The 25,616-nt window shown below is 45.6% G+C and overlaps 1 protein-coding gene across 1 annotated transcript; it reads left to right on the top strand.

Annotated features, from left to right (window-relative positions):
* The first annotated feature begins 2,399 nt into the window (after window positions 1-2,399).
* LOC127585173 (neuronal acetylcholine receptor subunit beta-4-like) lies at window positions 2,400-18,258 on the top strand. The gene is made up of 6 exons (XM_052042387.1): window positions 2,400-2,445; window positions 6,707-6,852; window positions 8,989-9,033; window positions 9,123-9,232; window positions 11,328-12,300; window positions 18,130-18,258. The coding sequence occupies exons 1-6, from the start codon at window positions 2,403-2,405 to the stop codon at window positions 18,256-18,258; spliced, it is 1,446 nt and encodes a 481-aa protein (XP_051898347.1). The 5' UTR covers window positions 2,400-2,402.
* The last annotated feature ends 7,358 nt before the right edge of the window (window positions 18,259-25,616 follow it).

Raw genomic sequence — 25,616 nt, 5'->3', positions numbered from 1 at the left:
TGTGTCCCTGGGAACAGCCCATAGATCAGAGAATGAAATGCCAAATGGTGCATCAATCTGACTCACATTTCCAACAACGTCAATGCAACAACCTCTCAAGAACCAGCATCTGCTGTATTTTTTTTCACCTCTTTGTTGGGGTGGCCAGTAGTTCAATTCTGTGAAAGACTCCTTAAATTAGAATCCCCGTAGTCAATGAAAAATAGCATATTGTTGTACTTACTGGGTGTGGGTTTCCCAGTCAAGGCCACCACCTATTGTTGAGTCCTAACTGTCCTCCAGAAGATAGCGGTGAACCATCTTTTGAGCCACCTCAGTCCTCCTGGTGAAGGTGCTCCCTCAGTACTGTTGGGGAACAAGTTCCAGGGCTTACGTCCCAGTCCTGGACCCAATGCTTTGACCAGAATTTTCTTCTGCCCTAAATTATCAAATGATGTTTTCTGCTAGAGCACAGAAGAAGGCCATTCAGTTCATCAAATCTGTTCAGCTCTCTAAAGAGTAAGCCAGCCAATCCCATCCCCTCACTTTTATCCCACAGCCCAGTAAAATATTTGTCCTCAGGGGTGATGACCCAATTCCCATTTGAAAGCCTTGCTCGACCAGTCCAACAGATAATGGATTTCAGATCATCGCCGATGTGGTATAGCTCCACATAACACTAACAACTCCAGATAATTAGTATGAAACTGCTATCCAAAACTACAAATAAAAGGTCGAAGAGACACAAGAGATTCTGCAGATACTGGAAATCTGGAGTAACACACACAAAATGCTGGAGGAACTCAGCGGGTCAGGCAGCATTTATGGAGGGAAATAAACAGTTGACATTTCGGGTCGAGAACCTTCATCAGGACAAATAAAATGTCAGCCACCTAACCTACCAAAACTGTGCCGATCTGTTCTTCTTCCAGGCTGACCCGTTTCATTCCAAACCCAAGACTTTCACTGATGTGGGGATACAACCTTGTTTATTGGCCAATATCATATATTGATGTTTTACAATCATCTTACAATCAATAAGTGCCCATAACTGACAGGCAGTTAATGGCATAGTTGAGTTTAATGTTAAACTGGTGACCCAGAGATTACTTTCGGTTGTTTATTGAAATGGGAGCGTGTTCATTTAGACAGGCACGTGAACGTGCCAGGAATGGAGGGATATGGATCACGTGCAGGCAGATGAGTTTAACTTAATTGGGCCTCATGGTCGGTACAGACTTTGTGGGCCAAAGGGCCATTCCTGTGCTGTACTATGTTCTGAATCAGAATCAGGTTTATTATCACTGACATATGTGGTGAAATTTGTTGTTTTGCAGCAGCAGTACAGTGCAAGACATAAAAATCTATAAATTACAAAAAACAAAAAAAAAAGGAATAATGAAGTAATGTTCATGGGTTCATGGATTGTTCAGAAATCTGATGGTGCATGAAGTAGATTGTCCTGTTCCAATCTAACCCAAAATTAATACAACTACCCTAAGCCCATATGAAAATCCTCAACACTGCTATTAAACCTATTGGGCAGTGCAGAGGTGCATCTGGTAGAGCCGCTACCTCACAGGTCCAGCGACCCAGGTTCAATCCCAACTACCAGCGCTGTCTGTGTGGAGTTTGCACGTTCTCCCTGTGATTACGTGGGTTTCCCCCGGGTGCTCCGGTTTCCTCCCACATCCCGAAGACCTGCAGGTTGGTAGGTTAATTGGCCGCTGTAAATTGACCCTATTGTGCTGGTGAGGGGTAGAATCTGGGAGGAGTTGATGGGAATGTGGGAAGAATAAAATGGGTTCGTTTAGAAATTAGTGTCAAAATGGGTGGTTGATAGCCTGCTCGTTGGGCCGAAGAGCCTATTTCCCTGCTGTATCTAACTCTGACCCCATGAAATGGAGAAGAGAATCCATGCAGAGGGTTAAATGCTTCTCCACTGTAGGATGTTTGCAGGGTATAGGAAAGGCATAGATGGGATAGGTCTTTCAAAGAGCTAACATGGGTTGGAAGGGCCGAATATCTCCCTCCCGGTGCTGAGTGAGACGAGTTCTCTATGTGTGAATGCCACACACCTTGGCGCTGGCTGCTGTAGAACGATAGCCCACGGTTTAACCCACTGCTATGGCCACAGGACGTGTTATGTGACACGGGACAGCTCAAGAGGCGGCCTGTCGCTGAAGTCCCCTCCAATGACGCTGGAACGAGGAGATGTTCGGTGCATCCCGCCTCACTGTTATGCAGAGAACCCAGTGCTGCAGGTTGCGGTTGAGTGACGCTCTCTTCTCCCAGCCTCTCCGTTCAGCACCAAGGAGAGCTCCCAACCATCGGACCTGCCCAACGTCCTCTCGCCTCTGCCCCAGCTGCTTGGAAGTACCCGGTCCGGGTGCAGGCTAGCGTGGGATAGTACTTCAGCGGAGATGGCTTCAGTGCTCTATCTCTGCCTGCTAACTGTTGCAACAAGTAAGTGCAGCATTTACATCTCCTATTAGCAGGTTAAATTTAGCCGGAGGGAATGTATGTATCAGATGCGCCGCTGAATGTTAACGAGTTTGGGAGACTGGATCAAAGTGCATATCGTTAGAGTTGCATCTTCAAGTCCTATTGCAACGGGGGAATTTTGCACCTTTTTCTGTGCGTTGGTCAATAGTGCAAGATTTTTACTGCGATATGGGTGCTTAACACTGGGAGAGTGACGGTTGTCCGTGGTCAATACTTGGAAATATAACTTAAGAGGAGAGAAGAATTAGTGAAGGCAGATCAGTGCCCAACGCGTTGACTCAAAAACCATGCTGAAACGCGAACTATTTTACACTTCGCATCTTAGTTGGGATTAGCATTAACTTGAATGTCAGTGGCAATGACCGGACACCGGGCCGACATGCTGAAACGCGAACTATTTTACACTTCGCATCTTAGTTGGGATTAGCATTAACTTGAATGTCAGTGGCAATGACCGGACACCGGGCCGACATGTGTTGCATTCACCGTGAGTCGTTGGCCTCTCTCCAACACTATTGTGTTAGGGCGAGTGTGTCACCCTGTGTGAAAGAGGCGGCTACCTAAATGCTTAATATCAGGTCACTCACTGGACATTGGTTCTTGGCGTTGGCCAGAGTTGACTGAAGCTATAAATCTGAGTGAGTACCGCGTCTGCATGGGTGTGAGAGAGAATTATAAAAAGATACCGTTCCATTTTTCCATCCCTGGGAATTAAGCCAGCTTGATATTGCGCATTACAAATGCTGCTCTCACATAACTCACACCCTGGAACTGCCTACACTGACGTTTACAGCTCTCAACATCAAGGAACCTCCAGCATATCCTCCACTGTTGGCTGCCTGTTCCCCAGTTCTGCCTAAAGTACCTCTAAGGTGGTACCAGAGACATTCTGTGTTGCTTTGAGAGGTGACTAAGAAGGCAGGTGTTCTGCTTTTCAGTTTTGAAAAGACACTGAATCTCTAAAAATATTTCTAATCAGTCTTTACTATGTCTTGTTCTGGAGAGGTATACCAAACCTCATATCCTTGTTTTACAAGTCTCGGGGGACGGTTCTGCTGCTTCATACAGAGTGAACAGCTGGTGTTCTGTTTCCTTCACACTGCTCCCTAAGGAGCATCTCCCAAGAAAAATTCCTCTGTAGGTCCCTCCTGTAAAGGTGTCGTGTGCAGTTCTGTGGGAGTTGGTGGCTCTCTGGAAGCCCAGAGAGGAGTGTGTCACTGACGGTGTGCATTGACCAGCACTTTCAAAGCAGGGAAACATCACAGGGGCTTCCCAACATTGTAATTGGACAAAAACCTGACATTGGCCAAAGAAGGCAATGGCTTTGGTCACAGGGCTTGGTTCCTCAGCAAAGAGCTTTGGAGATTTAGGAGGGATCTCCAGAGCCTAAACCTTGGACGTCCAGAGTCACGGCCGCCACAAATGGGGTGAAGCGAGCAGAGGATGGACAAGAGACAAGAGATGGGGAATGGCAGAGATGTAGGAAGATACTGGGACAGAGAGGGATGGAGGGAGGGGTTTGGTGGTTGGAACCTGTCAGATGGGGCACCAGTATAGATGAGTGAGAACAAAGAGTGAGGGGCTAACAGGACTCAGTCTGAGCTAGGACAGGGTCAGCAGAACTTTGTTCATGGAGGTTTTTGTCTAGTCAGGTGAACATTGGAGTAGTTGAACCTGGAGGAATGTGCACAGAGTTAAGTGCTTCAGCTGGATGAGCGAGGTTCAAAGATAAGCACTCTGACAGGGGTGGGAATAAGTGACCTTTGTGATGGGCTGGATATGGGGATGAGAAGCTCAGTATAAAGGAGGGTGTTGCAGATGCAGAGACAATCAATGACTTCAAAAGGGGCACTTGAGGGAAATGAATTTGCTCAACTACAGGCAATGGGACCGATGAACATCGACTGTCCATTTCCCCCCACAGATGCTGCCTGACCCACTGATTTCCTCCAACAGCTTGTTTGATTGCTCTGGATTCCAGCATCTGCAGACTCCAATGCTCTACAAAGACCTGGCATGGACTTGATGGATTGAGTGGCCTCCTTCTGTGCCACTATAACTCCACAATTAGGGAAGGAGACATCCATCCAGACATTTGCCGCATTCCCATTGGATGCATCTTTTTCCTTTCTGGCTTAGGGAAAGCTGAACTAATTCCAACGCACTTGTGTTGCTTCACTCAACACTGACCTCGGACCTTCCTTGTTCTCAATGGGTCAGGCAGCATCTATGGAGGGAAATGAACAGTCAATGTTTTGGGTCAAGACCCTTCATCAGGACTAGAAAGAAAGAGAGGAGATAGGCAGTATAAAGAAGTGGGGGGAAGGGTGACAGGAGGATCCAGGTGAGGGGGGGGGGGAAGAGTGGGAATGTTGTCAGAAGCTGGGAGGTGCTGGAAGTGACAAAGGGCTGAAGAAGGAATCTGATGGGAGAGGACAGTGGACCATGGAATAAAGGGAAGGTGGGATGGGGAACCAGCGCGAGGAGTGTGTGGGTGGATGGGTAAATGGAGAGGGTGGGGAAGGGGAAAGAAAGGGGGCAATGGGGCCAGTGGGATCAGGATCCTCCTGCCACCCGCCAGCTCTTGCCCTACCCCTCCTGCCCACCTTTATACCCTGACTCTCTCCCCCTTTCTTTCCAGTCCTGATGAAAGCTCTCGACCTGAAGCATCGACTGTTCATTTCCCTCCACAGGTGCTGCCTGACCTGCTGGGTTCCTCCAGCTCCTTTGTGTGTTGCTCCTGATTTCCAGCATCTGCAGTCTCTCTTGTGTCTCCTTCCTTGTTATCCGTGGCTCGGCACAGCACTGAAACACTTTAAACCACTGGAGAATATGGGACGCAAAATAGAAAATTCTAACATCAGCAAAAGAGATGATAGAGATACACGAAACACTTCTTACTTGAGTACTTCCTTCTAGATTTCAGTGTTTTTTCCTTGATTTCCTTCTTCACCCAGAAACTGCACCTCTGACTTTCAGGATCTTTTCAAAATAAAGATTGAAAACTTACTAGGAAATTACAGTTATGACGAGGTACCCAGATGAAACCAAGGAATTGGTGAAGGAGCCTCTCAACTAAAACAGACAAGGGAAAGAGTCCTCTGACACTTGCTAATGTGAAAAAATATCAGATTGAAAATCATAACATAAGTAAATGAATGATAACATTGGGACATCCAAGTAAGAGCCAGGACTGAAGGGGGAGAGGGCACCAGTGATTCCGTTAAGTTCTCATGACTTTCTCTTTGGAAGTAACAGGGTAGCAAAGAGTACATTTGTTCAAACATTGGTGGTTCAAACAAAAGATATGTAATTAGAACCACACAGTCATGGAGTAATATAGCAATGAAACAGGGCCTCTGGCCCAACTCATCCGAGATGCCCATCTAAGCTAGTCCCATCTGCCCTCGTTTGGCCCTTATCTCTCTTGATGGGGTCACTTTTCCTTTTGCTTGTAGTCTATTGTTGGATGCTCATTTTTCGGATGTCCAGGGTTAGGGTTAGGGTCCAGTTGCAGGATTTAGTACTTAAAGGGGTCTTATGCTTGTCCTGTTTCCCTCCTAGAATAATCATCTGGATTGGATAAAGTGAAATAAATATTTCTGGTTAGCTCTAGAAGCTGTACTTCCTAGACTTTGGCAAGGCCAGCATTTCTTTCCCACCGCTTGAACCAAGTATCTTGCTGGGGCATTTCAGAGGGCAGGTTTGAGTCAACCACATTGGAGGATCTGGTACAGCCTGGATAAGGAGGGCAAATTTCCTTCCTTAAAGAACAGCAGTGAAGCAGATGAGTTCTTAGAACAAACCACTAACTTCATGGTCACAGTTACGGAGACAAACTTTTAATTTAGTTTCCCCAGCTGCAGTGGTGGGATTCGACATAACGTTGGGCACCAGTGATTAGGTCTCTGGTTCACTGATCAGCAAGGTAACCATTGTCATCATGTGATAAACATCCAGCAACACATCCAACCAGATTTGGCAGCTCAAGTGAACCACTGAACCAGCACCAGGCACCCCGTGACCATTAAACTCACCTTGTTCTCTGAGCTTAAACCAACCCAGATCAGGATCTTTGAAGGCAGAGTGTAGATTAAAATCCTCCAGCTGTGCGCTTAACCAGGGAATCATTTGTGCTTTGGAAGAGATGGGGTAAGGAACAGAATTATCAATCTGAAACCAATATTGGGCCGATCTTAAAGCTGTGTTTCCTTTTCCACAGGTGCCTATGGTGCAGAGGTTGAAGAGAAGCTAATGAATCATCTCCTGAACCCTGAGAGATACAATAAGCTGATCCGACCAGCCAAGAACAACACTGAGCTGGTCTCTATTGTCTTTCAGGTCTCACTGGCACAGCTCATCAATGTGGTAAGTCAACCCAATCTTAGCTGAAGCACAGATCAACATTTATGTAGTATCTGTAAAACGTCTGAAGGAGTATTTCCAAATAAAATGTAGCCGCATGAGGAGATACTAGAACAGGCCACCAAAGCTCAGCCAAAGAGATAAGTTTCACAGAGGAGAGGGAGTGAGGAGGTTTAAGGAGCTTGGGTCCTGGGAATGGGAGACATGGCCACCAGTCTTAAAGCAAAGACCACTGGTGAAGCCAGAGTTTTACAAGATTAATGAATCTACTTTGAGCAGAGGAGCAGCCCTATCCAGGATACGTGCCTCTTCTACACAGATTCAGGTTAGTTATTGTCACATACACCCAGGGTGCAATGAAATTCCTTGCTCACGTGAAGCTCACAGAGTAAACAGCATATATGGTAATAATAAATACAGCAATAAGTACAGCGATGAGCACAAAACAGCAGAATGGTGCAAAGATAGTTGTGCAGTCTGAACTAGTGCAAAAAGAAATGCTGAAGTGACAATAATGGAAGAGGTGGAATTAAGAGTCCGAGAACCTGGCAGCGCCAGCGGGAAGGGAATGTGAGAGAGGTGGTTGGTTCAGGAGTCTGACAGCAGTGGGGAAGAAGCTGTTCTTGAGTCTGGTCATCCGGGCTTTCCAGCTCCTGTATCTTCTCCCAGAAGGTAGAAGAGAGAAAAAGGAATGGCCGGGGTGGCAGGCATCCTGGACGATACTGTCAGCCTTCCTGAAGCAACACACGGTGAAGATGGACTGGATAGAAGGAGGTTTCGAGCCTGTGACAGACCGGGCAGTGTTTACCACTCTCTGTAGGTTCCATTGGTCCAGAGCAGAGCAGTTGCCATCCCAGGCTGAGACGCCTGGCTTTGCCGAGGCAAACGTAGAAAGAAGCTGATGCTGCCCATATGTTGGGTGTATTTATCCAGGAGAAACGATTCTCAAGGTCCCAATGATGGAGATTGTCTGAACTACAATGAATGGTTCAACATAATAAAACCAATCCCCAGGGTGTAGTCTGTTGATCAGAGGGGCAATGGAACAGGCCAAGCAGGTCTTAATGCTTTGTGCCACGACAGTGTCTTCAGTGTCAGTGGAGAGCAGATTTAAGGAGAGTTGGACAGTACTTTTGCATCATTGGTCGGTGGTTGTCTCGTAGGAAGTGTAAAGTACAAGAACACTCTGTTCACTCATCAACGTGTACACCCTGACGATGAGGACCATACGGCTGGCTGTCCTCCAGCAGCTCCCACCCACTGCTGGTGACGTTCGGCTGGTTGCTCTGGCCAGTGACTTCCACTGCATCAACAATGAGGCTGAATGACCCAGCAGGGCCAACAGAAAACAGGGCACCAGGACACAGGATAAGATGCTAAGCTATGCAACACCTTCAGCAACCTTGCAGACGCTGCAATCCACCTGAATTGGGACCGGATGACTCAGTCCAATCCCAGACAGACTTCTAGTCTGGGTCCCAAACGCTCGTGGTCAGATTCACTGGTGTCACACCAGTGTCGTTCTCTGACCATCGCCTCCTGCCAGCTGACTGTCACCTACAAGAAGACCGGAGGGCTGGCAGGTCAGAGGGAGATGCAGAATCTGCTCCTGCTGCAGTTGAGGAGGAAGTCTGAGAGTTGAAGAGCTGGTAATCCTCGCTCTTTGCCTGAAAATCCTTCAGGGTCACCTTCCGATCCGTAGTCTGCCCCATGGAGCAGGATGAGACGAGCTCAGCCCCCCTTCTTCAAAAAGGTTCACAGGGGGAGCTCTGTGGAGAGGACGGCTCAGTAATATCCTCATAACTAGACATACCAAACATCTACAAATATTTTTATGCTGCTCTGCTATTGAAGGCCACAGACAACACAGCCTCCCAGAACTTTCTGTCCTGTATCTCAGAGGACTTGTTGGAGAGTCTGTTCCAGCCATTGACTCTGGACAAGCTCTTCTACAACTGCTCCACACTGATATCAGTAGCCCCGTCCAAAGTGACAGGGGGTCACGGGAAGCTTCCCGATCAAATCTGGAGTCAGGCGAGGCTGCTCCCTCTTCTCTGTCCAGTTTGTGTGATATAAAACCATCCCGTTCCATGTATGAGCCATTCATGTTAACTCTCTAATCTCCCCCTTTGCCTTTAGAATGAACGTGAACAGATAATGACAACAAACGTTTGGTTAAAACAGGTGAGTGGCTCTCCAGGTTTTCCAGAATGTGGGAATGTCCACGGCGAGCAAGCGGACATGGTCACTTCCACTTGTGTGCTTCCCTGCAGGAATGGGTGGATTACCGGCTCAGATGGGACCCTGAGGAATTTGAAGGGATCAACAAGCTCCGGATCAACTCCAAGCTCATCTGGCTCCCAGACATCGTACTGTACAACAAGTAAGTTCAATGCCATGGCACCTTTCACAGCCTCACAACCACCTCACAGATGAAGTGTAGAAATGTAGGAAACATGGCAGCTGGTTTGCACACAGCAAGATCCCAGAAATAGCAACGTAATCTTAGCAATCTGAATGAGGGATAAATACCAGACAAGGAGAACTCCCGAGAGGTTCTCCAAGGTAGTGCCATGATTCCTTCCACCGACTTGGGGAGCAGGCACTCCTTCTGATAGATGGCCAGCCCTTTCACTTCCTACAATGGAATATTACATTTTGTCCTCAAGTCTCTAGAATGGGACTTCACCCCACAACCTTCTGTCTCAGGGGCAACTAGAGCCACAGCTGATGTGTTGACAGAGAAGTGATCTCGGGACCAAGTCCAGGTGAAGGGTCTCAACCCAAAACATCGACTATCCCTTTGCATCCACAAACGCTGCCTAACCCGCTGAGTTCCTCCAGCAGCTCGCTTCTTGCTCAAGACCAAGCCTGGCTGCTTCCTTGAGGTGCAGAGCCTTCCAGTACCCACCCCATTAGTGTAATTGACTCAGATAACTTATCTTCTACTCACTGCATTTAGCTGGAGAAACAGTGGCAGATGGTAATCTCAAAGTTGCTGTGGTTTCAGTCACCAGTTCTATTTTCTCGAGTTTACAGGGACTCTGTGGTCTATTTGCCTTAGAGTGCTGTTTAAATTGATCGGTTCTTGTGAGTTCACTCAAAGCTCCTGCCCTACCCCCAGCTCTTTGGCTGATAAACTCATTGGGTGCACAGGAGGTTATATTAACCTTACAGAGGTGTATACAATCACGAGGGGCGTAGATAGGGTGAATGCACGGAGAAAGGGAATCAAAAACCAGAGGGCATAGGTTTAAGGTGAGGGGGAGAAAGGGACCTGAGGGGCAACTTCACACAGAGGGCGGTACGCATGTGGAAAGAGCTGCCAGAGGAAGTGGTTGAGCAGGTACATCAACAACATTTAAATGACGTTTGGACGGGTACATGGATAGGAAGGTTTAGAGGGATGTGGGCCACACTCGGACAAATGGGACTCGCTTAGATGGGCATCTTGGTTGGCATGGACCAGCTGGGCCGAAGGGCCTTCTCCTGTGCTGTATTACCCTATGACTCTAGATACAACAGAAACTATGCACAAAACACGACAGTCATTGGATGGCCATTAGAAGCAGCAAGTCTGCCAAGGATGCTGACTGCAGTAGCCCACGTACTGACCTTTATAAGCCCCTGGGCAGTGGTTTCGTCAGTGAGTGGAAGGCATTGCCTATTGGTCACTTAGTCTGGGGACATCATCACCCATTAGCACACCCAATTACCATTTCTTCAATCTTTGTGTCTACTGTTCTTCCCATTGGAAAAACTCCAGTCTTCTCAGGAAGAGGTCAAAAGAGATGTTTACATTTTGCAGATGGATGTGGAAGAATCAGGAAAGGGGGGTCCAGTGGTGGAATGATTGAGGACAAGGGGATGTAACTGCATGATTTAGCACAAAGGCTTTCTATGTGAGTGCACCATGAGGGTTTGGCAATGTTGCAGAACAGATGATTGAAGAAAAGAGACAACAACATGTAACGGGACCAGGCTGAGTGCATGAGGTTCGAATGGCTGCAAATGTGAAGCATAAAGTACAGCTGGAGGAAAACAGGCTGAAAGGAGCACTGCAATCCCTACGCTATCTATTCTTCCAACAGTGCAGTTGTCACACTGTGTGTTATTAGAAAAGGCTGCATTAACATGTCCATTATTGTAACAACGGCATTGTCATTCAGAGTAAATTCACTTTCACCTTGGGTGAGATGGTGGATGTAGGAATTTTGCACAAACACATTTCAATGGTACTGTGATTAGCATCCGGTACATTAATGCAAAATCCTCACTTCTGATGTTTTAAAAGAGCATGAAACTAGTTAAAGTGAATCTGAAGTCTCTGTTAGAGAGTCACTGGAGGAACATTTATTGCCATACACTTTCAGTTCTTGTGTTATATACTTCATGTAAATATTCCTTCCTGCTCCTGTGCAACTGTGCGTCTCATTCCCTCTCTGTTTATTTTCGCAAACCTTTCTCTCTCACGGTAGCGCTGATGGAACCTATGAAGTCTCCCTGTACACCAATGCCATCATCTGGTGCAATGGAAGCATCTATTGGTTGCCACCTGCCATCTACAAGAGTGCCTGCAAAATTGAAGTGAAGCATTTCCCTTTTGACCAGCAAAATTGCACCATGAAATTCAGGTCGTGGACCTATGACCACACGGAAATTGACATGATTCCCAAAACAGATAGTGCAAGCATGGATGATTTCACACCCAGCGGGGAGTGGGACATAGTGTCACTTCCAGGGAGAAGGAACACAAATCCAATGGACCCAGCTTATGTAGACGTGACGTATGACTTCATCATTAAGAGGAAACCCCTCTTTTACACCATCAACCTGATTATACCGTGTATACTCATAACCTCACTCGCCATTCTGGTGTTTTACCTACCATCAGACTGTGGCGAGAAGATGACTCTGTGTATTTCGGTTTTACTGGCTCTCACTGTGTTTCTGTTGTTGATCTCCAAGATTGTCCCTCCAACTTCCTTAGATGTTCCACTGATTGGGAAGTATCTCATGTTCACCATGGTCCTGGTGACATTTTCTATAGTGACCAGTGTCTGTGTACTAAACATTCACCACCGTTCCCCCAGCACCCACACCATGCCCCAATGGGTGAAGACCATATTCCTGGAGAGGCTTCCAGCCCTGCTGTTCATAAAAAGGCCTCAAAACAATTGCAATAAACAAAAGATGTCCCAACACAGGAAGAACAACGTCTGCAGTGCTCACATGAATCCAGAAGAGAACAACAAAAACTCCACCTTCTTTATAAACCCAACATCTACCAAAGTCTATGACTTGAATGTAATAGAGGCACCTGATGGGTTTGGCTGCCATCAAGACGTGAGACTAAGAACTTCCACAAAACACTCACTGGAGCTGCAGGAAGCCATCGAAGGGGTGAAATTCATTGCGGATCACGTGAAAAGTGACGATGAGAATCAGAGTGTAAGTGCGGCTTTATTAGACCGGATCTGGACTTGTGTTGTTTTAGCAACATCTCAATTAGCTCAAGTCTCCCTCGACAGTCACGCAGTTGAGGAGAAAATCTGGGTTAATGCTTCTGTTCTGCATAACGTTGAAGCCACACCTGCCCCACTGACAGGGTAAAAGGTCCCTTGGCACTGTTAGGCAAGGGAATCCTTCTAGTCTGCAGGAAGGATGTGGTAACAATAGAGAGAGTGCAGAAGAGATTTACCAGGACATTGCCTGGAATGGAGGGCTGTAGTTATAAGGAGAGATTGGACAGGGTGGGTTTATTGTCACTGGAATGTAGGATGCTGAGGGGGTGACCTTATGGAGATTTATAAAATTATGAGGGAGCATAGATAGGGTAGATAGTTAAGGTCTTTATTTCAGGGCAGTCTAGAACTAGAGGGGACAGGTTTAAAGTGAGAGGGAAGAAATGTAAAGGAGATCTGAGGGGTAAGCCTTTCATACAGAAGGTGGTGAATATCTGGAATGAGCTGCCAGAGGAGATACAATAATGTTTAAAAAGCATTTGGAAGGTACTTGAATAGGAAAGGTGTAGCGGGATACAGGCCCAAGGTGGGTACAAAATTGGTTTATTATTGTCACATGTACCAGGGTACAGTGAAAAACTTGTCTTGCATACCGTTCATACAGATCGATTTGTTACAACAGTGCATTGAGGTAGTACAAGGGAAAACAATACAGAGTGCAGAATAAAGTGTCACAGCTACAGAGAAAGTGTACAGGTAGACAATAAGGTGCAAGGTCATAACGAGGCAGATTGTGAAGTCAAGAGTCCATCTTATTGTACCAGGGAACCATTCAATAGTCTTATAACAGCAGGATAGAAGCTGTCCTTGAGCCTGGTGGAACGTGCTTTCAGGCTTTTGTATCTTTTGCCTGATGGGAGGGGGGAGAAGAGAGAATGTCCGGGGTGGGTGGGGTCTTTGATTATTGGCTGCTTTACCGAGGCAGCGGGAAGTGTAGACAGAGTCCATGGAGGGGAGGTTGGTTTCTGTGATGCGATTAATGTAGATCAGTATCACAGTCGCCGTGGACGAGCTGGATTGAAACAGCCCGTTTCTGTGCTGTACATTTCTATGATTCTTGTGTCCCACTGAAAATTCCTCCTTCAACCAACATTGCTAGAAGAGATGATCATACGGACAGGTTGGGCCGAAGGGCCTGTTTCCATGTTGTATAGCTCAATGTCTCTATGACTCTAACACATTGTGATTTGTGGGTCCTCACAGATTGTAAAAGTATCTGCCACACTGGCTATGTTACGACAACAATTTCCATTTATATGGTTCCTTTGAAGCAACAAAACACATCCCTAGAAGGTTAACAACAGCGTCATTGAGCTATCTAAAACCATTGACGTCCAGCTCAATCCATGGCAGAAAATGTGGTCAAGGAAGTAGGTTTTAAGCAGCATCTTGAACAGGGAGAGAGAGAGAGCGAGGGAGAATGAGAGAGAGAGAGAGAGAGAGAGAGAGAGAGAGCGAGAGACAGAGACAGAGACAGAGACAGAGAGAGCAAGAAAGACAGAGAGAGAGACAGAGACAGAGACAGAGACAGAGACAGAGACAGAGAGAGAGAGAACAAGAGAGAATGAGAGAGGTAGAGATGGAGGACATGGGGAATGCCAGAGGCGATGGGGCTCCCAGGTCTCAGAGCTCTCGTATTGCTATTGGCAGAGGAGCAATTAAGAATGACGCCTCTCAGGTGAATGGTAGGTAAGATGCCATGCTGTATAGAGCAAGAGAGTCCTCCCTGGTGTGCCGGCCAATATTTATCCCCAAAACAGCATTTCTGTTAACCCAGTCATTTAACACAATGATGTTTGTGGGATCTTACTGTGCACACATGACTTGCTGTTTTCCCAACATCACAAATGTGATCACATTGCAAGGATGTAAAGGGCTTTGGGAGATCCTGAAAACATTGAGAAAGGTGCTACAGAAATGCACCTTTGGTTACTCAAATGGAAAGCCTAAATCTCTCGCAAACTGAGTGCCACACTGCCATGTTATGTTTGCGAAGGCCATGATGCAATGATAATCCTTCCTTGTTGCACACAGAGGTTTAGTGAGCCGAGCGTTGGCTCTGATGAAAGGTGCTTTGGCTTGGGTTTTGATGGCCAACAAGGGGTTAATAACTGCAGACAACGGGCTAAAATGCTGCAAAAGAATTCCCACACAGCATGAATCAAACTTCAAACACGCCTTTGCAGAGAGAGGAAGGTTACTCTGAAATGGGACTGAAACACACAGGGGGCCTTACGATGGGTTAGTTCCAGAAGGCATTGTGGATGGTACCAACACAGACTGTGCAGCTAACATAACTGCTGCCTCACAGCTCCAGCGACCTGGGTTCAATCCTGACCTCCGGTGCTGTCTGTGTGGAGTTTGCATATTCTCCCCGTTACCATGTGGGATTCCCCCGGGTGCTCCAGTTTGCTCCCACATCTCTAAAACGTGGAGGTTGGTGGCTTAATCAACCACTGTAAATTACCCATACAGTGTTAAGTGAGGTGTAGAATCTGGGGGGGAAGAGAGGATGGAAATGTAGTCAGAACAAAATTGAATTAGTGTAGAATTCGTATGAGTGGGTGCTTGATAATCGGCATGGACTCGATGGGCTGAAGGGCCTGTTTCCATGCTGCATGTCTCTCTATGATACACCAGAAGGTTTTGGCTTCAGTCCCAGGCTGACTGCAGCTTTTGGTACAGTCAGAGCTCTACAATTAGCTTTCAAGTCCTTCTACTGTCGGTAGGGTCAGTCGCAAACAATGCTGATTTAAGATAATTGGCTGATGGATTGCACAGTCTATCACAGTGATGGATGCAGATTCAATAATAGGAATTGGATAAATATTTGAAAATTGAAGAATATGCTGAAAACCAGCAGTGGAGTGAGTGGAATTGGATGGTTCTTTCAAAGAGTCAGTGCAGACATAATGGGCAGTGGCCTCCTTCTGTGCTGTTGGATTCTATGGACTAAGGAGGTGAAAAATAACCACTGCTGGCACTTCCATTCTCTCTGTGCAGTTGGGCTTTGCTGGGAAGGGTGTGTAGAGAGTGGGACTTGCCTGTCTTGCTACAGGCATTCTCAGGATGACTGACATGTGGAAACTAGTTCCATGCATGAGGTGTCAGAGGGTCTGAGCAGCAGGAGAGGAGGGGATGAGAACTGTTTAAATCAGTGGCTCATTCCGCCCAAGGTCACCACCCAAGTCAGAAGGTTGTGGGGTTGAGTCCCACACCTGAGCAGAAAACCCAGGAGCATCACCAATGAGTAAAACCAAGGCCACATCTGCCTTTCTGACAGAGTAGAAGATCCAAAGGCAAGCTGAGCTGGGGAGCGAAAATTCCTCCCTCAGACACCGTTATGGAGGAACGTTTGACGTGCTGTGGGAGCACGGGGTTCCCAACAATGGAGCTGAAAAGCTGAGGATCATTTTCCAGGACCCCACCCACCTCTTCTTCTGGTAATAATAATTTATAATAATAGTAATACTCAACTATAAAGATCAGGGATCGTTCCTACAGCATTCCTCAACTCTCAATGTTTTCCTGAAATGTTAGCTGCTTATAGCTTGCTTTCCAAATATTGGTCTGCTAGATGGAGGTTAGTTATTGGACTTGCTCTGGCTTTCTGCATTGTCTAATTTTACAGAGGAGTAGTGAATGAGCCAAGGAATTGAACAGATGAAATTATTCTACTGGGATTATTCTACTAGAGTGGTAAAGAAGACGTATGGCATGCTTGCCTTCGTTGCAAGGGGCATAGAGTATAAGAGTCAGGAAGTCATGATGCAGTTGCATAAAACTTTGGTAAGCCCACACTTGGAGTATTGCATGTAGTTCTGGTCACCCTATTACAGGAAGGATGTGGAGGCTTAGGAGAGGGTTCAGAAGAGGTTCACCAGGATGCTGGCTGGATTAGCGGGTATGAGCTATAAGGAGAGGTTGGACAAACTTGGATTGTTTTAGAACATAGAACATAGAACAGTACAGCACAGTACAGGCTCTTCAGCCCACAATGTTATGCCAACATTTTATCCTGCTCTAAGATCTATCTAATCCTTCCCTCCAACATAGCCCCCCATTTCTCTATCATTCATGTGTCTATCTAAGAGTCTCTTAAATGTCCCTAATGTATCTGCCCCACAATCTCTGCCGGCAGTGTGTTCCATGCACCCACCGCACTCTGTGTAAAAAAACTTACCCCTGACATCCCCCTTATATCTTCCTCCAGTCACCTTAAAAATTATGCCCCCCTCATGTTAGCCATTGTCGCCCTGGGAAAAAGTCTCTGACTGTCCACTTGATCTATGCCTCTTATCACCTTGTACACCTCTATCAAGTCACCTCTCATCCTCATCCTCTCCAAAGAGAAAAGCCTAGCTCACTCAGCCTACCCTCATAAGACATGCTGTCCAAACCAGGCAGCATCCTGGTAAATCTCCTCTGCACCCTCTCTAAAGCTTCCACATCCTTCCTATAATGAGGCGACCAGAACTGAACACAATACTCCGGGTGTGGGCTAACCAGAGTTTATAGAGCTGCAACATTACCTCACTGCTCTTGAACTCAATACCCCGACTAATGAAGGCTAACACACCACACGCCTTCTTAACAACCCTATCGACCTGCAGGGCAACCTTGAGTGATCTATGGAGCGGCAGAGGCTGAGGGGAGACCTGATAGAAACTTATAAAATTATGAGAGGCATAGATAGGGTAGACAGTCAGAATCTTTTCCCAGGGTAGAAATGTTGCATACTGGAGGACATGGCTTTAAGGTGAGAGGGGGAAAGTTTAAAGGGGTTGTGCGGGGCAAGTTTTTTACGCAGAGAGCGGTGGGTGCCTAGAACCTGCTGCCAGGGGTGGTGGTGGAAGCAGATACGATAGTGGCGTTCAAGAGGCTTTTAGATAGACACAGGAATCTGCAGAGAATGGAGGGATATGGATCACCTGCAGGCTGAAGGGATTAGTTTAATTTGACATCATACTCAGCACAGACATTGCTGACTGATAGTTGCACTGTTCTATGTTCCATGTTCTATGAGCTAGCAGAGGCTCAGTGGGCCAGTTAGTGCCATAACAATTCTACAGTGCTGTGAATAGAATAAATAGAGATGTTTTTCCTGTGGATCTGACCACCCCAGAGGTCCTCAATTTCTACTTGTGCTGCACACAAGATCATAGGTTCCAGGGAAAGGAGCGGAGTTCAGCTTCACATTACAGCCCCCTGCTCCAGGCCCCCCCCACCCCGAGTCTGAGGTTTGTCTGTGGGTGTCAGAGCGAAGCGCTGGTGAAGGTAAGGGCATGAGGAAGCTGAAATAAAAGCAGAAAACGCAGCCGGTCAGGGAGAACCTGCGTGGAGATTGACAGAGAGTCAAGGGAAATGGAGAGACAGGTTGGATCAACCATCATTGAAGGGTGGAGCAGACTCAAGGACACAATAGGCCACTCAGCCCCTCAAGCCTACCCCACCATTCAATGTGATCACCTCTGATCTATGCTGGTCTCAACTCCTCTTCTGTGCCTGTTCTGCACAACCCTCAGTTCAAGGAGCTGATTGACTCCTTCGGCTCCTGTTTCTCATGTTCTTATTTTCTATTTAAATTCAGGACACCTGTCATAATATGGGATACTTTCTGACTTTTACTGAGTTATAAAAAAGTACATGAAACTTTCAAAGGCTATTTGTAAGAGAAACAGATTCAGTTTCACTGTATAACACATATTAAAATGCTTCACATGAACTTGAACTTGAAAAATGTCTTCCCTCCCAGGTAAATGAAGACTGGAAATACGTAGCCATGGTAGTGGACCGACTGTTCCTCTGGATTTTTATCGTGGTTTGCATTTTGGGGACAATTGGATTATTTCTGCAACCGTTTTGCCAACCACACCATCACTGAGACTGGTGCAGCAGCCCTCTGCACATAGACTTTCACTGTTCACCAAATTTTTAATCCACTGACTGATTTTCACAAGGAAGGTAGAGCATTCAGTAATCGTCTACCTGCCCCAGAAGTCCTTCCAAATGCCCTCACTACATATCTATCCTTAGAAAGCTGTGCTATAGCGAGGCATTGTTATGTATGAATTGTAGCATAATTTGGCTTTAATAGCTGGCTTCTATTAATCAATTAAGGCTTTGGTTTGATACAAAGTATTTTTGATTATTTAACTTTATACCCTCCTTTCAATTTTTGAAAGTTGCACTGTTCTAAATAAACTGAAACACTGCAAAATGTTTGTTGCATGTCTCCTCCACTGACCGACGGTATTGGGAAGGGGGAAAGTAAAGGAATGAGCAACGTAATCCTGAGATTCACAGAAGCATGCAGCACAAAGGCAGGGAGGCTACGTTCAGCCTGGATAAAACACTAGTTGGGCCACAACAACTGTGGTCAGAGCACTTCAGATAAAGCCCAAGGGATGCAACAAGAAAGCTTTTCTGGGATGGTTCCAGAGTTGAGAGAGGTTAGAGGAGAAGCTGGGCTTGTTCTCCTTGGAGTGGGGAAGAGATTTGAAGAGAAGAGACAAGATCATGACCGGTTTAGTAAATAGAGGGGAACAGGTAGTTCGAGGACCAAGGACTCAGATTTACAATTTTGGACAGAAGATACAAGGGGGCTGAGGAATTTATTGTTGCACGGCAAATTGTAAGGTTCAGGAATTCACTGCCTATAGAGGTGATGGAGACAGAATCAATCAGGGCCTTTGAGAGGCAGGTGGATGGGTGCTTGAGCGGTTAATTGGATACTGCAAATTACACTGGTAAATTGGTAAATTGGTTTATTATTGTCACATGTACTGAGGTACAGTGAAAAACTTGTGAAAATGATTTGCATGCCATCCATACAGATCATTTCAACACATCAGTACATCGAGGTAGTGCAAGGAAAAAGCAATTTCAGAATGCAGAATAAAGTGTCACAGTTACAGAGAAAGTGCAGTGCAGGCAGACAATAAGGTGCAAGGTCATGATGAGGCAGGTTGTGGTCAAGAGTCCATCTTATCGCACAAGAGGTCCATTTAATAGTCATGGTGGGATAGAAGCTATCCTTGAGCCTGGTGGTATGTGCTGTCAGGCTTTTGTATCTTCTGCCTGATGGGAAGGGGGAGAAGAGAGAATGTCCAGGGTGGGAGGTGTCTTTGATTATGTTGATTACATTTCTGAGGCTGCAAGAAGTTTAGACAGTCCATGGAACGGAGGCTGGTTTTCACGGTGTAGGTAAGTTGGTGAGCATGTGAGAAAGAATGAGCTGCTGTGGTACCGGGAAATGGGACTGATGGGAGCCGGCATGGACATAATGGACCAAATGGCCTCCTTCTGCAAAATAATAAGTTAACAAGTAATAATTTGCAGATATATGGGGAAAGAGCAAGGGAAAGGCATCGATGGGATCATTGTACTGGGAGCTGGCAATGACTCCCTAGGCTGAATGGCCTCTTTTTGTGCCACAATGACTCTACAATTCTACAGGTAAGATAAAAGGGACCAGCGTTTGCCACGGACCTGACCACCCACAGTTTCACCATAACTTCTGACACTGCACACACAGCACATGTTCCCCAGAAACCTCATGTTACAACCTCTTTCTCCAAGTGCTTATAGTTTTACATTGGTCCAAGAGTGTTTTGGCAGAATACTGGTGATAGATCAGACTTTACTCTTGCCATGCTACTGATACAATACCTACTTCCTGGAATCTAGGCATATGGGAGGAAACTTAAAGGTGATAAAATACACTAAAGCTCTAATAATCCAGCATCCTCGGGACTTTGGTGGTACCCACCGGCAGCGTTTCTGGACCATTGGATAGCACTCCAAGTAATATACTAACAATTTTTAATTTGCCTTTTTTCAGATGTAACAAAATAGTAGACTAAGTTTCCCAGCGGTGCAGGTGAACTTAAAGGGAATGTGGGAAACAGGGCCCCAATGAGGTTAAAGGGAGTGTAATAAACAGAACCAGGTGAGTCTAATGCTGAACCTTCAGGATTTCCAGAAATCAGACAGCAGATTATCAGAGCTCTACTATAAAAGGCCCTTCATCTTCCAAATGACTTTGTATACAATGAAGGCAGAACCAATGTTCAGTCAAATGCAGCAGCCATTTGATTGTAGCAAGTTCCCACTCACAGTGGTAACATTAAAAGAAAGATCTATACATCCATAACACCTTTCACCAACACACAACATCCCAAAGCACTTCACAGCTATTGAACCATAAGATAAGAAACATGGTGGCCAATTCACCCACACAGACTCATTCAAAAAGCAATGATGCTGGCTGAGAGAGTTGACCAGTCTGAACAGAGGTGGAGATAGAGGGAGGTGAATTAGAACAGAGAAGAGTGGAAGAATAACGCTGGAAAACTGGGATACAGAACACTCCAACTGCTGGAAATTAAAATAACAGAGAATGCTGAAAATAGTCAGCAGGTAAGACAGCATCCGTGGAGAGAGAAAAACTTATGGATTGATGGCCTTTCATCAGAACTGGACAAGACTGGGAAGGTATTGGTATTGGTTTATTATTGTCATGTGTACCAAGATACAGTGAAAGGGTTCTGTTTGCGTGCCATCCAGACAGATCATGTCATGCATAAGTACAGTGAGGTAGCAAAAAGAAAAACAGAATGCAGAATATGGTGTTGTGGCTGCAGAGAAAGTGTAGTGCAGGTCGGCTGGTTATCTGAAGTTGTTGGAGTCAAAGTTGAGTCCTGTGACATGCCTAGTCTAAAGATGCGCTGATGTTCCTTGACTTACGTTGGGCTTTATTGGAATAGTGTAGGACAGAGTTCCTCACTGAAAAGCCCCTAAGCCCAAGGTGGCTCCCGTCAGTCCTACATGTGGCTCCATCAATGTTTATATTCTAAGTTATTTTATTTGTAATACCAGAGCATATCAAAGTCCACCTTCTTTACATGTTGCACTGAGCACAAGCCATGATATGTTCCAATAAGTACATTTAAGTTTATTTGTTGTATGACAACAACATTATTACCATAGCAACTGTCATAGAACAAGTTCTAAAGATTTCCTCCCAATCCTATGTCCCAATCCCCTTGTTAACTGGAGAGGACAACTGGTTTTTGACCCCAGCGCCATTCAGTGGATTTTTTAAGAGGAGAGAAGAAGGTAAAATTGCTTTAAGAAATTGGTTATTCCATTAATTCATTCACATCAGGATGTGTGTTAGACCAAATTTCTGGAGGAAAGCAGTAGCTTTTAAAGATATTACGTTAGACAGTAATTTTTCATCTTGTGTACTTAGTTGAGATTAATGAACCTGCAAATTAGAAGGAGATGGTGTTACCTGTTGGTTTTCTCTGAGTTGGGGATTTAGCACCATTTTTCAAAATGATTACATGGGATCTCACATACCCTTAGGATATCCAAAGGCACTTTATAACCAATTAAGTCCCACTTGAAACACAATCACTGTTGAAATGTTGCACATCATGTTGTCACAGACAGCAACATGATAGTGACCAGATTATGTGCTTTAGAGGTAGATTAAATGATTAACGTTGGGGAGAATCCTTCAGAAATTTCTGTGGGATCTTCTACGTTAATCTGAGAGGTGGATGGAACCCTACTTCAACATCTAATTCAGTAAACTGTGCCCCTAACGCTGCAGCACTCCCTCAGACCATTGGTCCCTTTAAGCACCTTTGTACCTGGCCTCAGGCCATTGGCCCTCTTGAACTACCTGGGCCAGACGCCCCAGCCCTCCAGCACTATAAAGAGTGCCACATGTGCGTGGTTCTCTCTCTCTTGATTGCTCCGAGGAATCGTGAAACAACGCTGAAGAGACCACTGGTAAGAGTGTGCACTTCCACAGGGTTAGGAGTGTTCTAAGTTAATATTCCGGTAGCGTAGTGCCAGGCTTGCACTGAGTCAAGGGGTGGCAGGCATCATATTGTTTTTCCTTGATCGTTTGTACCCAGCTCGTTGTGTGTGCATCTTATCCTTGTTGCGATTTCCCCATGCTCGCTATCACCAGTGCGTGTGTGTGTTGTCCCCATTATCTTTTCTCGGGTTTGTCTTCATAAATAAATCATGTAACTCCAAAACTGTGTTCAGAGTCCTTGTCCTTCGAGACCTTGAATCTGTTTCATAACAGCTGGATTGTGGAGAGGTTCAGAGGATTAGAAAACCACAAATGTAATGGCACCATTCAAGAAAGGGAACAAATACTAAACAAGACTGGTTAGCCTAAGACCTGTCACTGGAAGATTGCTCCAATCCATTATTGTTGTAATAGCAGGACGGTTAGAAAATAATCAGACAATCAAGCCTAGTCAATAGGGTTTGAAGAAGGAGGAATCACGTTTGGCAAGTTTTCAAGTGTTCAGTGAGGATGTAACAGGCAGGGTGGATAATGGAGGATCAGTGGGGTGTATCTGGATTTTCAGAAGGCATTCAATAAATGCCACATGAAATGTTACGACACAAGAGCCCATGGGGTTGGAGGTAATATGTTGACACTGATAGGGGATTGGTTAACGAACATAGAATAGAGAGTAGGGTTAAATGGGTCATTTTTAGATTGTCAGTCAGTAACTAGTGGCTGCTACAGGGATGAGTGTCTGTGTCTCAACTACTTAAAACCTACAGGAGTGACTTGAATGAAGGGGCCCAGTGTATTGTAGGTACATTTGTACAAAGATAGGAGGGTTAGTAAGTTGTGAGAGGATACAAAGAGCCAAGGGCTATGGATCAGTTAAGAAAGTGGGCAAACTCACAGCAGATGGGAATTTGGAAGGTTATCCAGTTTGGAAAAAGAATGAAAAAATAACTTACTATTTAAAGAGAGTTAGACAACAAAATATTGCAGGACAAAGAGATCAGGAGTCTGAGTACACAATGCACAAAAAAATCAGCATGCAGAAACAGCAAGAAATTAGGAGCGTTAATGGAAATTTGGCCTTTATTGCAAGAGGAATGGAATATAAACGTAGGGAGTTTGACACAAGTTTACAGTGTGACCAAACCTGGAACACTGGAAGCAGCTCTGCTCTCCGTATTGAAGGAATGAGACACTGGCCTTGGAGGCAGTGCAGAAAAGGTTCACTCGCTGATTCCTGAGGTTGACATACAAAGAAGGGTTGAGCAAGTTGGACCCGTACCATGGAGGTTAGAAGATGTGGGATGATCCTGAGGGGGTTTGACAGAGCGAATACTGAGACAATGTTTTCCCTAGTGGGGGTATCTATAACCAGGGGGCATAGCTTCAGAATAAGACCTTGAGGTAACCTCCTCCTGATCACCACCTCCTGCCCTCCCTCAGCTGATGAATCAATGATCTTCCATGTTGAACAACACTTGGAAAAAGCACTTCTACGTTGAACATCACTAGAAAAAAAGAGGCTGGGAATGGGAACAAGAGAAGTAGCAAGGTGGGGCTGGTTTCTACTCTTTCTCCCCTCTCTCTCCCTACCTGTGACCCATCCCCTGGTGGATCTGCTCTCCCCTCCTCCCCGCACCTGCCCATCACTGTCTCTTACCTGCATCTACCTATCACCACCTTGTGCCCACCCCGCCTCCCCTCTTTTGTCCACCATTCACTGCTCTGCTTTTCCCTCCAATATATTGGGCTTCCCCTTTTCCTATGAAGGAGGGTCCCAACCCGAAACGTTGACCGCCTGCTTTTCTCCACGGATGCTGCCTGGCCTGCTGAGTTCCTCCAGCATCATCGTGTTTTTCATCTGGATTCCAGCATCTGTAGTCCTTTGTTTCTCTCCATAAGTTGCCAACCATCCTGACATGGAAATATATCGCTGGTTGTTCAGCAGCACTGGGTCTAAATCCTGGAACTCCTGCAGCAGCACCTTTACCCAATAGGTAAATAGGTACCCAGCTGTTCAAGGACGCAGCCCACCACCACCTTCTCAAGGACAAATGGGGATGGACAGAAAATGCTGGCCTTGTTAGCAACATCCAGATCTTAAAATTAAATTTAAAAAATTGAGATTTATTTCCCAATGAATATTTAAAAACCTAGAAAATATTGGAGTGGTTGTGAAGAAGTGAAAAACTCTTCTTAATCTGAAATCTTGTTCTGTCATTTCCTGGATGTATGGGGTTTCGGCATTGGGGACCTTAATATTTGATAGCCTCCCATTAATGATGCTAACTTGTACAGACTTGATTTAAAACTGCACATTATTTCACTCATCCCTCTTAATATTAAAATGCTGGTCTCCATAGGGAAAACTTGTGGTTGAACAAGACAATTGCTGTTTTAAAATGATAACATTATATCATAATGCACCAGTATTAGCAACGACTGAGTAGCCAGCACTCTTTCAGTTAGAGGTTAGTGAGTCCAAGCCCTATGCCTGATAGTCAAGCACAATATTCAGGCTGCCCATCCAGTGTAATGCTGTGTGAGTGCTGAACAGTCAGAGGTGCTGCCTTTCAGCTGAGAAAGTCAACTGAGGCTCTGTCTATCCTTAGAGGAGGGTACAGAAGGTCCTTTCATTTATTAAAGAACAGGGAAGATCAAAGTCAAAGTTGAGTTTATTGTCACATGCACAAGTCCATGTGTGCACAGGTGCAGTGAAAAACTTACTTGCAGCAGCATCACAGGCACATGGCGTCAGATAAGCAGCACTCACAAGAAAAACATAAATTAATCATGGAATATACATAATTTTTACAAGAAAGAACACAATTAGACCAAAAAGAACAAAGCCCATTGCAGTGCAGAGTGATCAAAGTGGTCATGGTGTTGCCATACTGAGGTAGCGATTAGGGTTGTGCATGTTGGTTGATGGGAAGTAGCTGTTCTTGACCTGGTAGTGTGGGACATCAGGCTTCTGTACCTCCTGCCTGATGGTAGCTGCAAGAAGATGATGGGGATCTTTGAAGATAGATGTAGCCTTCTTGAGGCAGTGCCTCATGTGGATACTGTCGAATGTGAAGAGGGATGTGCCCGTGATGTATTGCTGTGATATCCCTGATGTCCTGGTCACTAAATATTCTTCAATTAACAAAGATTATCCAATTATTTATTCCATTGCTGTTTCTGGGATCTTACCTCACACAAATGTTTCCCAGTGTTGTAACACTGAGTATACACCACCATTGGCTATAAAACACTTTGGGATGTCCCAGTGTGACGGAAGGTACTGTAGGAAGACAAGTATTCCTTTCCTGTAAGGTGCATTATAATCCCAGCAATACTTCTTATAAGTACAGGATCATGATTCCACATCACACAGAAGGATCAGTGAGGTGTCCAACTAATTTTCC

This window comes from Pristis pectinata, chromosome 32 (genome assembly GCF_009764475.1).
Source record: "Pristis pectinata isolate sPriPec2 chromosome 32, sPriPec2.1.pri, whole genome shotgun sequence".
In the NCBI taxonomy this organism is placed as follows: Eukaryota; Metazoa; Chordata; class Chondrichthyes; order Rhinopristiformes; family Pristidae; genus Pristis; species Pristis pectinata.
This window is presented reverse-complemented; position numbering and strand designations above follow the sequence as displayed.

Coding starts and splice junctions, on each gene's coding strand:
- LOC127585173 (XM_052042387.1), top strand. CDS start 2,403: ATGGCTTCAGTGCTCTATCTCTGCCTGCTAACTGTTGCAACAA. Junction 2,446..6,706: donor CCTGCTAACTGTTGCAACAA/GTAAGTGCAGCA, acceptor CCTTTTCCACAG/GTGCCTATGGTGCAGAGGTT. Junction 12,301..18,129: donor GTGACGATGAGAATCAGAGT/GTAAGTGCGGCT, acceptor CTTCCCTCCCAG/GTAAATGAAGACTGGAAATA.